Genomic DNA, 15,637 nt, shown 5'->3' with positions numbered 1-15,637 from the left:
CACAATGACTGATGGGAAAAGTTTCTCTATTCAATTGTTTGATGGAAGAATCAATTTTTCCATATGGAAGAGCTCGGTGGAAGATGTTTTGGTGCAACAAGGCATCGATGATGCGCTATTGAAGGAGAAGTCAAATAATGTAGAAGCAGCAAGATGGATACAAATGAAAAAGAAGGCGGTAAGCACAATCCGGCTTGCCATTGCACCCGAAATCAAGTATCACTACTTGAAAGAGAGTGATCCCAGTGAGTTGTTGGAAAAATTACAATCGGTGTATGCTTCCAAATCCCTAACTAATAAACTTTGCTTGAGGTGGGAGTTGTATCAACTCATGAAAGATGAGGATACAACAATGCAAGACCACATTAACACATTTAACAAGTTGGTGTGCCAATTGTTAAATGCCGATGAAAAGTTGACCGATGAAGAACAAGCGTTACTACTTTTGGCTTCACTTCCCAAGGACTATAGAAACATAGTCCAAACATTGCTCATAGGTAGGGATTCTATCACTCTTGATCAAGCATTGGCGGCGTTGAGAGAGAATGATAGGTTCATGGTGAGTAGAGAGGGGGAAGAAAAGAAGAATGTTGGGGATGGCTTGTTTAGTGAGGAGTCTAATAGGGGACGAACCAAAGAAAAGAGATATCAAGGAAGGGGTAAGTCTCAAGGGAAGGGTGACCTTAGTGACAAAGAGTGTTACTATTGTAAGAAAAAGGGGCACATACAAATGATGTGCAAGGAATTTAAGGAAGACCTTAAGAAAATGAGAAACTTAAGGGATAGTGGAAGGTTTGAGAATGAGAGTAGCGGAAATGCCGCTCTAGGCTTTGTTGAAGATGATGATGACTATGGGGCTCTACTAGTTGATGGGGGAGTGGTTCATAGTAAGGAATGGGTAATAGACTCCGGTTGCTCATTCCACATTTGTTGTGAAAAAGGAAAATTTACTAAGCTTAGTTATGGTGATTATGGCCTTGTTACTTTACCTAAAGAGAGTTGCCAATTAGAAGTTTAAAATATTGTCTAAGGTTTTGTTTTTATACATAATGGAAAGGTTATTGTTTATGCATCTCGACATCTGAAGTCCTTGAAGTTAACTATCTAACATCATCGTCTATTCCTTTTCATTTCATTACCTCAATGCTATAAAATGATTTTCACGTTACTAGAGGTTGAAAAAAAGATTAGATGTACGCAATTTTACCTTGTAAAATAATAATAAAATATTTCAAACTCCTCCCTCTTAATTCTAAATTGTTCAAAGTTCACAAAATAAAAAAAATGCTATTTTCCACTATACTATTTACATATGACTACTAGGTTAAGCTTCGTCTTTATAAAAGGTAAAGTTTTTTATTGTCAACATAGAACGACTTTTGCCATTAGTGTGTTCATATATATAGAATCGCTAATAACGATGATGACGTTCTTGATCAAATTGGGATAGGAAAATCACTTTTTTTTTTATTAAAATGTATAAAATCATTACAATAGCTAATGGTTGTAACATCAATTTCAATGTCAGATTAATGTATAATCCCTTATCACAAGTTTTACCTAAAACTGTTATGTTTATTATGTTTCTAAAATTAATAGTCTATTGTAATTGTTTTAGATTCAATAAAAAAGTTAAACACGAATCCGGACAATATATATTAAAAATTAAATTTATAACATATAGTATTTTATAACTTTTCCACAACATAACCTTATTTGGAATAAAATCAATATTTATAAATAATAATAAGTTCACTAATAAATAAAACCACAAGTGATGGGCATACCTTCCCCACAAACACAAGTGTGCAATAAACCATGATCTCTAAACAATTGTTTTAGTAAGTAATGAATGGTATAAGATTCTTGCACTTAAATAGGAAGATGAAAGACTTGGCAAATTATTTTAACCCACACATCAAAACATTCAACAATTTTTCATCATCTATAAATGTGGCTATAATCCAATAACTAATTAATTTTTTAAATCATAAAAAAACTTCATCCTTCTCCCAAATTAAGGGTAAACCACATATTATTTACATTTACATATAAATTTCTTAATAAACAATCAAAACCAACTCCATCTAATCAAACACCATAATCATTCCCTTGATCACTTCATTATTATCAATTTTAGAAATTCGAGTCCACTACATAAACTTATAAATCATTTTTGTTGGTCGTTCACACAAACTCTCCTCCAATTTTCTACCGTCTCAATCTTTAAATCAAATCATTCTCGGTGGTCGTTCATATGGATTTTTTTTCTCCAATTTCTTACCGTCTCAACCTCTAAACCCAAATCTTTTATACGATTTTATCTTTTTCCGCTCTTGCCCACCACACCATTTTAACCAAAGATTATGATAAGAAATACCATGATCAATATTATTTAACAATTATGAACTCAAGTGCAAATTACACAAGTTTGAGAGACATAATTTATGATCCTTCTTCATCAAATTATTTTGAAGGGATAAATACATCAAATAACAATATTTCCATCAAAAATCATTTGGTTAAATATGCTGCTTCTGTATATCTAAATTCAGCTATTACAATTCAAACTACCCAGGATCCGAATTGGTTCTTTCAGTTTTGGAATCGGGTTTGGATCATGAATTCGGGTTCAAGATCTTGTTGGAATGTTTATATTAATCCTTTTAGGGATTGTTGTTTGCCAATTTACCAATATTTTGTTCGTGCCTTTTCTAATTTGGTTCATATTTGGCATTCTAGACTTCTCGTTAGCTGATTTTTTGTTTTATTTTTTCCTTTTTTTATTATACGGTAGGCTGAGAGAAAAGGAGACTAAATGAGAATTAAACATGATTATATTTGAAAAGACGATATTTGTTCGAACTGAGATAAACTCGATTCTCTTATGTCTTTTTTATTTTTTTTTTCTTTGTTTGTTTAGACAGTAGGGTTGAATAATGTAACAATTTTTGTTATTGATGATGAATACGTTAATTTATTTTGATTTACGTAGTTAATTCAATGATTGAATTAAGGTTTTTATATTGTTATATTTGGGAAAAATCGTTGAAAACTACCTAGAAAAACATCACTGAAAAACTACCTAAAATAAATTTTTTTGTCAAAAAATACCTAAAAAATTTATTTTGTTTGTCAAAAGATACCTACTAACAGAACAGTTAGGATTTCCGTTAGTTTTCCATGTGCAGGTCACGTGACCATTAAAAAGCTCCATTAAAGTCCTCTTCCTCATTCAACCAATAAAAACTCCAGGTTCTTCACTATTAAAGAACACCATTATTATTTTGGTCTTTGAAAATTAAGCCTTAAAATCCATCTTCAACACAAACAGTAGGTTTCGAAATTACTTCTCCTCCTTTTTCAATTGCTGTTCGAAAATTCCATAGCAGTTCAAAGAGAGTCTTTGAAACAAATTAAAACTTACTTGAGGAAAGAAGATTGATAGAATGAAAGGAGAAGGGTGTTCATGGCAGCGTTGGGAGAATGAAGAACAATGGGTTTCTTCTACATTTTGAAACCCTAAGTTTTAGCTAATGTTTCTTTTCTCTGTTTGATTTGGGGAAAGTGGGTATTGAGAACCCACGTGCTTATTCTAATATTTGCATTTATTTATTTTTTTGTTCAAATTCGAAGATCTAACGGAAATCCAAACGGTTCCGTTAGTAGGTATCTTTTGACAAACAAAATAAATTTTCTAGGTATTTTTTGACAAAAAAATTTGTTCTAGATAGTTTTTCACAAAAGTGATGTTTTTCTAGGTAGTTATCAACAATTTTCCCTTATGTTTATAAAGTATCTCATTAACATTGTGGGTATTTTAGTATCATCATGAAATTTGATATATTACGCTCATAGAAGTTAGATTAAAGTTTCGAGAGGGTTGAGAGATGGTAGACTATACTAGTATCAATAGGTTGTAACACCCCGAGATTTTCATGACGTCATTATTTAAAATATTAATAACTTTTGGAGATTTTATAATTATACTAAATTATTTTTGAATATACTTCGAGGGATTAGTATTTTGAAAGAGAAATCATGAGTGAATAGAGGTGTTTAGACAGATGAGTACATTCGTTATTGTTAAGCTATATTGTTGTCCATAGTTTTGTTCAGTGACTCTAATTGTTATAAGTTCATTGATTACTGACGTGTATGTCGTTGTTGTTGGTTGTTCGTGACTTCCTTTTATGTTCCTGCTATGACACATTTGACTATGGTCATTATGTTGAGCAGCAGGAGGATCATAGCTAGGCACAATATGTATAGGAGCTTCTTTTGCTTCGCATTCGGGGAAAGAGTGGAGTACGATCGTAGCAATTGTGTACAAGTTGCCTAATGCTTGTAGCTTTTACATTACTTGTAAAGTTTTCTTTTTTTTTGGGGGGTTATATAATTCTTTTGTATGGAGCCATGTGACTCCTTGTATGATCCATAGTTCCGCTGCGTAATTTTTGGATGTATGGCAATGAGAATACTTCTTTAGTATCCGTCAAACCGATGCGTTAACACTGGAACCACGATCCTCGTAAGAGTTGATGATTTGAAGAGCCGACGATGATTCATTCCATCATGACACATTTTTTTGAAAAGCATTAAAGGCCTCAGATTAGTTAGTTATGTTATCCATTTATATATCTTGATCACATCCTCAGTTTTTAACAGAAATGTTGCTGAAATTTCCACTCATTCACCCGAATTTCCTCCCGTCCTTCACGATTTTGATTTTTTTTAAGGGAATGGAAATTCAAGGGTGTTACATAGGTGAAAAGAGCATTCTACATGAATGGTAATGCAATTGCGTTGGAAACACTTCACATGTAAGACAAGATTCCACATCAATAGGTGAAAAGAGCATTATAATTATTGATGGTCATCATGTGTGTAAGTTGCAGGCCTTTTGAGTAGTTGCAAGTTCTCACGCTTCTTTGAAGATCTTTCTTGAGCCGAGGGACTTCTTGACCGCACTTTCCTTTATGGGTATTAGTTGCCGTCTTCCTTCCCTCCCCAAATCCTAATCATAGTTTTCCTATGAGCGGGATAAATTGGGTATTATGATGATGATGATGATGATAACGACGACGACTTTAAAATCATACTAAAATATATTTTTGAGGTCTCTTCCATTAAATAAAATAAACTACTATTTATGAATGAATTAAGATTATTTTTAGTTAATTCAAATTAATTTATTTGATTTTAATTTTAACCTAATGCAAACTTTATTTAATAAACTAAATTAATTTATTTTTTAAAAGTAATTCCTTACTTACATATACAATGTTATTGAAACAATTAAACTCTTCAAAATTCTTATTTAATCAATTATTCGTAATAATACATAATTTTTTCCTTAAAAATGCAAGTTAATTATAAAAATTATTAAATTTTTTTCCTTAAATGAATAATTATTATTGAAAAAGGGATTTAATATTGGTATATGTAAAAAAATTTGTAATACTTATAGTAGTTAACACATTATGATTGACTGATTTTAAATTAGTTTATTTGTTTCCATTTTTACTGAGGTTTAATATTATGAACGGATATGATTAAATTGGTAAATTTTTAATTGATATAATCATTAATTATATCCTTAATAACAGAATTGCAATGTAGACTTTTTAATCCAATTAAAAATGACTAATGACACAACTATCCTAAGTCTGCCACTTGTTATTATACATCAAAATTAATAGATTGTATGATTCAGCTGTCAATTACTGCTTCCTCTGTTGTATTTTGTTGGTTACATTTGAAATAATTCATACTAGAAGTGAGAAATTTAAATATGGATTTTCATGGATAGATAAGTTAAAATATATCAATGTAAAATCTTATTAGATACGTCTCAATATATAGAATATTAATTTATAATTTTTGTAATTTTTTTGTGAATGATATTGTTGCTCGAATGATACTTAAAAACTGTCGAAAAATCAATGTAACCAACAAAATAAAACGCAGTAAATAGCTTTTATATAGAAGTTACAAGATTGAGTAAGAAAGTCTCTTGGTTTTTCATACTTGTTAGTTGTTACTTGTTAGCCATATGTTTTGGGTGTGTAGTTACATTCATGATAGCCTAGTTGATGTAGTTTGTTTAACTAGTTTAAGTATCCTTAATCTCTTGATTAAATTGTACGATTGTAAAAATTTTGAAGAGATAAGAAATATTTGTGTTTTCATTCATATTAATTACGAAATATTTGTGTTTATTATTTAGGAAAAAGTGTAAAAAAAGTACCTAATAAAAAAAGTTTTGTCAAAAAATATCTAACAAAATTTCGTCTTTTCCAAAAAGTACCAATTGACGTTTTCCTTCAGTTGACCGTCAAATATAAAGGTTGACTGGTTAAAATAAAAAATTCTTCTTTCTCATCTTCAAATTCTTTTCCAATTCAATTTTCTCACTGTCTTATTCCTCTGCTTTTTACTCAAAATCGAAGTTAAATTGAAACAGAAATTGAAAATGAGGAAAAAGAATTTTCGATTTTGACTAGTCAACCGTTATATTTAACGGTCAACTGAATGAAAACGTCACGTGGTACCCTTTGAAAAAGAAAAAATTTTGTTAGGTATTTTTTGGCAAAACTTTTTTTATTAGGTACTTTTTGGAAGAAAAAAATTTATTAGGTATCTTTTGACAATTTTTCCTATTATTTATTAATTTTCAATGTTAAATAATACTAACATTTTGCCATAATTCGCTAGATACGATTCAAAGCAGAAGAGAATGAGAGAAAATGTGTGGAAAAGCATTAATAAAGTGGTGGAAACAAACTCAAAAAAAAATATTACAAAGTTAAAAAGACAGATTAAAATAGAATAGAAATAATTAGAGAAAGTATATCTTACTTCTAGTTAATTGCCTTTCCCCATTCGTATATTAATGACATAACATACCAAATGTATAATAAAGATCAATTAGACATATATTAAACAAACAGAAAATGTATCAAGTGTTTATTATCAAAATCATATACAAACATATGAAGTTCTCTTGCTTTGAAACGAAGGTGTCTATAACAAAAACCAATGATGAATGATAAAATATTGATTCAATATAATGTCAATATGACTACCCTCTTTGGGCATGATTTTTTTTTATTAAAAGGAATATATTAATTCTAAAAAAAAATTTTATAACTTGGGCTATGAAAGGAAAAAACTACTTTTCTAGCACGAAAAAGAAAGCAAAAGCTAGCCAAAACAGACAGGCTAAAATGAGCCCCAAACCAACCAACAACCTATACAACATAAAAACGGACATTCTTAGCTCACAAAAATTTAGACGAGACGGTCTCATTATAAGACCGTCAATTAGGGCCGGCCCAATATTTCAATTTTCTAGGCATTTATTAATTTTGACCTTAAAGGTATCAATTTTGAAATTAATACCTTTAAGGTCAAAATTGATACATTTAAGATCAAAATTGAAAAATGCCTAAAAAATGAAAAAAAATGCCCAGGTTATTACACGCGCGAATTGAACCGACCCAAATTGACGGTCTCATTATAAGGTCGTCTCCTCCAAGACCAGCTATTCTTAGCTACATGACTAAGAAGTAAGATTCGACCCTAAAAAATGTGCCCATTCCTTTGGGCATGATTTTTTAATAAAGATTGGCAATGAATATCTAGATTTGTGGCACAGGTTGGTTTCAAATTGGTCGAATTTAACTCAATAGGTCATAAATTTATTATTATATTATTTTGATAGCTATAAAATAGCTAAAATACAATACAAATTTTGTTGTTAACATTTAAAAAATAATTTTTTCTTATTATATCTACCAAAATAACTTCATGACTGTGCAATATTAAATTTGAATATAATAAAAACTGAAATAGTAATACTCCAATAATTGAACTAAAGAATTAGCCAACAACAAAAAATTTAACTTAGAATGGCAAACACCCTCTATTCCTTTTTTAACTTTCCATCCATATATTTATAAATTTCAATATTTTATTATTAGCTATTCGTTTTTCTAATTAATCTCTTTTTTCAATATTGCAGAAATACTCATATGTGAATTATTCTATTGATAATAATTAACATAACGCTTTCTGTTTCACTAAAATTGGTATTTTTTTTAATATTTAAAATGTCATATAATTTTGTTATATATTTTTTAATAGAAATATTATTCATATCATTTTCATTAACTACAATCCACTTTTATGTATGTATTACATAACCATCCATGTGGTAAGAATTTACTTGAAAGTAAACTATGATCAAGAAACAATTTTGTTAGTTATATATTTTTCATCAATAAATGATGAAGGGAGTTTTAAAATTTTATTAGGAAAATTATGTGGCATAAATCAATATTAAAAATCATAAAAAAAAAAAATCAAGTTTGAACCAAATACAAAAATGAACATTATAATTAATTAATTGCTATACCATATAATAAAATGGGTTAATATTATCCACAACACATTTTTGTTATTTTTTGAAAGATGTAGTTTATGCCAATCTGTGTTTTTTTTTCATTTTACTAATTGCTTACCATCCAATTTTTTTCACCATTTTTTGAATATCTAAAATTCTTGTGTTTTTACTAATTATATATAATAATGTATCATTTATAAATAAGAGTCATTTTTCTTCATTTTCCTAACAAGGAGGTTGAAGATTTAAATCCCCTTCTCCTCTCTAATCCCCAACTTATAAAAACTAATTACCTTATAAACCCATCTTTAATTTATATTTATATAACCCCAAAATTATTTTTTACAAAATCAATCATGCATCCACATCTTTTAAGATCTTCAAAATTTAGAATGGTGAAGGGAAGTTTAATGGAGGTATCACCTTCAATTCATATTATCCCTCAAAGAAAAGTTATTACAAGAAAATCAAACTTTTCTAAATTGGAAACTATTATAGAAGAAGGGCCTCAAGGGTATGAAATTATTGTTCCTAAGAGGATTTTTATTGTACTTCCTATCTTTTTGTCTATGATTATGTTTTTATTTATTTATACACAAATTCTCAACTGAAACGGTCTCATGGCCGGTGAGACTATTTCTATAGGATCCGTCCAATATGCATTTATTGTTTTAAAATGATTACTTATAACCTTTAAGTGATCGCTTATAATTAGAGTGCTCAATTTTTATAGTCTTAAAGTGATAACTTATAATCTTAAAGTAATCATTTACCATTATAAAATGATCATTTAAAGAAATAAATTTGAATATATAAATTTGTCCCATAGTGAAACAGTCTCATGCAAAATTTGCTATTACAATTTTTCTTCAAATAAGGATTGGGGGATTTGGGTTTATCTCTTAATTAAGCTAAGGGTTGGAAGAAGTGAGAAGGGGAAGGAATATGTTCTTTCAAATTAGTGGTTTTTTTTTTTTTTTTTTGACTTATGAGACTTTATTAGTCTATGGTTCTTGACCTTGTCAATGGAAGAATATATACATTGTAATTGTTGTTTTATCTCCATTGCCCTTGGGGGTTACATTTTTATATAATTCCCAATAATTGTAAAAGTTTAAATATTAGAAATATATTCATTTATTTATTGACATCAAAGCGGTAGCAAATACAGGATACTAATATAAAGTGAGTGGAACTCTTATTTTTATGTGTACCGAACCAAGTTAACTTTATTTATTTAGTAATATGTTACTCAATTCAATATTAATAGTGTTTCTATTAACTAACTCGGATCATAGCATAAGCATAAGCGAATACAACCCTAAATTCAACCTAAATAAATGGTTATCATACCGTTCTAAACTCTTATTACATATGAATACTCATTTGGGAGTATTTTTAATTTGATTGGAGGAATAGGGGGATCTAAAACATAATTGAACCAATTGATTCGATTTCAAAAATTCAAATATTTAAAAGGTATATATAAATTACCACAAAGAAGTACTCCTATTAAAGTACTATCAAAATCTAACATCGTATTTATGTACAAATACACTAACAGCGTATTTGCACTCTAATACAATTACAAATACATAAGTAGTACGGTTGTAGACTTGTAGTTATATAAGTTTATATATTTTTTGTTCCATTGTGATTAACCGTCTATTTTGCTTGATTTATTGCATTTTGTTGAAAATTTTTATATTTAGATTTAAGTTTGAGGGAATTTTCTAGAGAAAAAAACGAAAATTATTAGAGATAAATTCAATGCTATGTTAAAGGGCACAAAATTTAAACGAAAATAAGCACAGAGAGTATTTAACTTAATTTTTCGCCAAAAATCGTTATATATTGTATGGGTGGAATTAGAGCATTTATTTAGGAAAATTATTAAATGATTAATTGATTAATAAAAAGTAGAACTTAGAAACATTATTGTGGACAATATTAACGTATACTCATGTGTATTACTCTTAGCACCATAATCCGTGGAAAATGGGAAAAGTATAAAGGTTTGAAAATTTTCTTTTATTTCTAAGTGAAGAAAATATGTATCTGAGAATTTAATTTAAAATTTTATTTAAAAAAGTGATATTCACTATTTAATTGAGACATGACAAGACTATCAAATAAAGGTTTGTAATTGAATGAAAAGAAGTCTAATTTTTTATACTCATATTGTCTCTATTTTAGAGGACAAAAATTAAAAAAAATTTATTATTGTACCACCAAATTTACTCCTAAAAGTGTTTAATGAAGAAATAAAAAAAAGACAAATATAAATATTGCGGGTAATGAGAGAAGTATATAGTAAGATGAAAACATAAGTTAAATATGTAAAAAAAATTTAAAATTAAATATAAATCATAGCTAAGATAAAATTATGGCAAATTTAAATATCATCAAAAGGAGGAAGTAAACATTGAAAGTAGGGGAAGTCCACGTAGTTGGTTGTATGCCACAATGTTTGATAGAGTTCTCAATTCTCAATAACTTCTCTGTCCTTGTTATTTTCTAACGTTTATTTTTGTTATAAAAACTAAAAAATTATCACAAATTCTTACTTGAGACCGTTTATATAAGAGACACGTTTCAAATGGGTACCCATTTTTACTTAGAAAAACAACTACTAGAAAAACGCGTGTTGCGTAATCCTATTTGGAGTTGGTGTTATAACCTGTTGAAGCTGATATTATAACCTGTTAGAGTTTGTATTATAACCTATTAAGGTTGGTATCTCCAAATAGGTTATAATACCAACTTTAATGGTTATAACACCAACTCCAAATACCAACTTTAATAGGTTATACCACCAATTCAATAGGTTATAACACCAACTCCAAATAATGTGAAACGTGCGCGTCAGTTTTTAAGTTTTTTTCCTTTTTTAAATTGTTGGACCTGGGCCTGGAGAGTCATATCTTATAAAGACGGTCTCTCAGAAGAGGCACTAAAAAATCATATATAACAAGTTAAATCAGTAGTGTATTTAAAAATAAGAGAAAAAATATAAAAAGTAAAATAACAAAATCATATCCAAAAATAAAAATAGAACAAATTTATTAAAATTGGTTAAAATAAAAATTAAATAATGGAAATTTATTTGGAAACTACTCAACTAGTAAGACCACTCCCAATAGTGGGGAAATTTTCTATGAGTGGAAACTTTTTTGTGGGGTTTATATCCCATTAGTGAGTAAAGTTAAAAAAAATTACAAATGTTTTTTAAAAAAAATCTCAATGGGAGAAAATTTTCCACAAGCTAAAATAAATAAAAGCTTAACACTAGTCCTAATAACAAATTTTATTTTTGTAAATAGGTTTTTTTATTTCATACATATATAAAAAAATATATACAAATATATCAATGGTCATGAAATTTTATGCTTTATAATTAGACACTCATTTTGTTATATTTTAACATACTTAAAAAATTCTATATAAATTAGTGTTTAGGAAGTGCTGAGAAATTTTTTTTTTTTCTCGTTGATGAGATAACTTTTCTATGTTAAAAATTTTCACATAAAAATATGATGTAGATGAGAAAAAAAGTATTTTTCAGAAATTAGTGCGAAAATTTTTTTCCTCACCATTAAGAGTGGTGAACCATCCCCACAATTAATAAGAATACCAATAAAATTAAAAGGCGGCATTTGTCATTGTGACATATCAACAAATATTGCCTATATAAGATGAGTGTATTCACTAGTAGTTGAACCAAGCAAAAAAATAATAATAATTCTTTTTTCTTTCTCTTAATTAATTAATTTCCTTAAAAAAAAAAAATGGGAGCAAGTTCCAGAGTGGCAGGGATAGCAATAGAAGTTGCTCCTCCTCAATTTGTGAATATAATGAAATTCACAAGAAGAAAAAATATGTTGGACACAATTTATGAAGATCAAGTCAAAGATCATACTATAAATAATAGGATTGGGAGCTTCTCTTATTCCAAATCTACCCCCTCTTCTTCAATTATGTCCAACTATTTTTCATCATAAACTTTTTTAGTTTGATTACATCATCAAACTAACTTACTTGAATTTATAGTCGGAGTTAGAGATATTATGGTCGGTCACGCCCTTTAATTTTTAAATTTTTTTTTTGTAATAATACCTATATAAGGTATTTTTACAAATTTTAACCCCTCGAACAATTTTGATTTAGTCTTTTTGTCTATTTTCACTTGAAAATTTAATTGAATTATGAATGTAGTTGTTGAATGAGGTACAATTTTTGATATGTACCTAGCTAGTCTTGCTTCACATTTGTTTTTGTTTTTATTTTCTTATTTTTTTGTTTTTTCTCGCTATTTCACAACAGTAAATGTAATGGTGAATATTTATATGAAATTTTATTTATTTTATCAGATTTGAATCTTTTATCAAAAAACGATCTTATCATAAGGTTATATTTTAATTTCATTATAATTTCCATCATTTAATACAACAACCAAACTACTTGTTAAACGTTAATAATACGACCACAAAATATAATCCACATTCAAGGCCATAACAATTATATATTATATAAACTATAAAGCCAAAGTTTATACAAATGGAAAAAACCATATTTACGATCACAAAGACAAAAATAAAATACATTATTATAATATTTAATTACTAATATTGTCATTAAATAGCTCTTATCTAGAGTGTAGTTTAAAAGAATTGAACATATATCTTACTTTTATTAATGATAAAACTAACAAAGAAATTATTTTCGGTAAAAAAAATTAGGCTCAAATCAAAAACATAAAATTACTATAAACCCCACTAAGGCCTTGTTTGGATTAACCAATATTATCCCCTTTTTTTAACAACCGCATAAATTCCTCATCAGTACTCTTTAGCATAACAGAAAGAGGAAGCTTTAACCCACTCTGCAAAACCTCCAAATGCCTGGGTTTAATCCTATTTTCCAAACTAAATGCAAAATATTGAGGAAATTCCTTCAAATCCTTCAATTTACCCTTCATTTCCCCAAGAAAATACTCAATTTTAGGCTTAAAATTATTATCAATACTAAATGTAAACAATGCAGGACATCTCAATACCATACCAATTACTTCTTCTTTACTAAAACCCAATTCAACCAGAAACTCGAGCTTCGGAATTAATGTATTTTCAACATTAGATACTAATAAAATTGGGTCATGATAAGCTAATGCTTCCAAATCATTAAACCCTAATCTCTTAAGATAAATTAGGGCTGGTTTTAGTTGATCTTTTACACTTGAGATTAGTAATCTTGGGCATTTATTAATCACTTTTCTTAAGTTATGTTGAGGGACACCCAGATCATAATAAAGGAAATTAAAAACTGGGATTAGGTCAGATTTTATGTTGGATGTAAGGATTTGAGGGCACATACCCAAAATTCTAGGTAAGTCTTTTTGGTGGATGCCCTTAGATTGAAGGAAGGATATCAAGGAATTGATGGAATTAAGGGAAGTGGAATGAAGAGAAGGGTTAAGAGCAAGGGCTTTGCTTGAATCAATGCCTAGGATTTCTAGACAAAGGATTTTTTCTTTGAATTGGAGGGAGATATTAGGGTTTGTTTGGGAGTAAAGTGGGTGATTTGATAGAATACTTTTGGGTTTTAAGGATGATTGTTCTTGGATTGAATTGGGTGAATTTGGGGGTGTTAAACAGAGGGATGAGTGTAGTGCTGAAGCTATTGCTCTCATTTTGATTGGTTTGATGATGGGTTAAGGTTTGTTTGGGAAGGAGGTTAGAAATGGGTGTAATGTAATATGAGGGGAAAGTGTGTTTGTGTTTTGCTTGGCCTTATCTTGAAGATGTGGTTGTTTTTCCAAGTATTATTGGCTACAAGATTATCACTTTAAGATTTGGATCATGTTTCTCACTATGAAAAATGAACTTACTTATACTTGGATCATGTTTCACATTTGAGAAGGTGTTAGTAAATAATAGTTATTTATGAGATTAATAAATTATTTTTATGTTGTGAGATTTAATAGGTTGAGAGTTTTGTTATTTTAATTTATCTTTTTTGATTTTGTTTATTTTATTATTATTCATTCCGTCTTTTTGTGGTGATTTACAAAACACGGTGATTGATTAAGAATTTTTGTTCTTACTATGAAAAATTAAATTACTTGGCAGACTATAGGGTGTTTAGTAATTGACTTTTATGTTGACTTTTAGTTGGTTAAAAAGTCAAAAAACTTGTTTAATAAATGGTTTTCATCCAGCAAAAATAATGAAAAGTAACTTGATTGGTTTTAGGTTGTTTAGCTAGGAGTTAATACATTATTTTATCAAACATCTCATCAAAAAGTTGATTTATCCAACTAGCATAAAAGTTAACAAAATAAGCCAACACTATTAGTTAGCCAAATAAGCAAATTAAATAAGCCAACAACCATTTTCCAAACACCTGTAACATAAACACATGCATGGCACATGATAGATGTGGCGGACTTAGTTAAGTACTAAGGGTTGCATATGCAACACCATTTAATAGAAAACTTTTAGAAAGTTGTACTTAGGATTTGAACTCGCAACTTTCTGCTAAACGTGAATAATTAATCCCACATCAATACTACTAAGTTGAAGCATTCACATTTAATTTATAAATTTATCATCATTAATATTTTATGATACTTTATAAATTAAAATTCATCATTTTGATTATAAATTTATAACTTTAAACTCGCAACCTTATATTTTGAATTTTAAGTCCGATAGTCTAAAAGTGTAAGGATGCGTTTCTAAAACTAATAGTCTATATGCTTGAAAATTTTCTATCACCTTTATGACAAAATAAAATCCTCACCGCCAAAATCCAATATAAGTATATCTTTCATGCAAACAATGATAAATTGGCTTCCAAACTATGGTCTTGAATCTAAAAAGAGACCTTCATTTTTTGGGTAGTATTTGTAGTATTCCCTTTTTTAGAGTCTCTTGAAGGTAGTTAGCATTTGAATCATGTAGGTACTATGCTTAATATAATCTCATTAAAATGATAATGGATGAAATGTAAATATTTACTTGTTGCTATTGATCTATTATACACCTCCTTCCCATTAAATTTGCTATTAAATTTTTTTTTTTTTCGTAACTGTTACTAATATTGCTATATTTCTATATATGTGATACAAACCTAAAATTAGGGGTGTCAAACAGGTCGGGTTGGGTCGTTTTCAGGTTCGGGTCATATATAAATGGGTCAACAGACCCTTGACCTGAACCTGACCCATTT

The 15,637-nt window shown here is 28.7% G+C and overlaps 1 protein-coding gene across 1 annotated transcript; it reads right to left on the bottom strand.

Moving 5' to 3' along the window:
• Window positions 1–12,909: 12,909 nt before the first annotated feature.
• On the bottom strand, window positions 12,910–14,410 carry LOC130815014 (transcription termination factor MTEF1, chloroplastic). The gene has a single exon (XM_057681337.1). It carries the CDS (start codon window positions 14,094–14,096, stop codon window positions 13,200–13,202), a length of 897 nt encoding a protein of 298 aa, XP_057537320.1. The 5' UTR covers window positions 14,097–14,410; the 3' UTR covers window positions 12,910–13,199.
• Between the last annotated feature and the right edge of the window lie 1,227 nt (window positions 14,411–15,637).

Source organism: Amaranthus tricolor, chromosome 6 (genome assembly GCF_026212465.1).
Source record: "Amaranthus tricolor cultivar Red isolate AtriRed21 chromosome 6, ASM2621246v1, whole genome shotgun sequence".
Classification (NCBI taxonomy): Eukaryota; Viridiplantae; Streptophyta; class Magnoliopsida; order Caryophyllales; family Amaranthaceae; genus Amaranthus; species Amaranthus tricolor.
The sequence above is the reverse complement of the archived record's forward strand: the minus strand, read 5'-3'. Positions and strand labels throughout refer to the sequence as shown.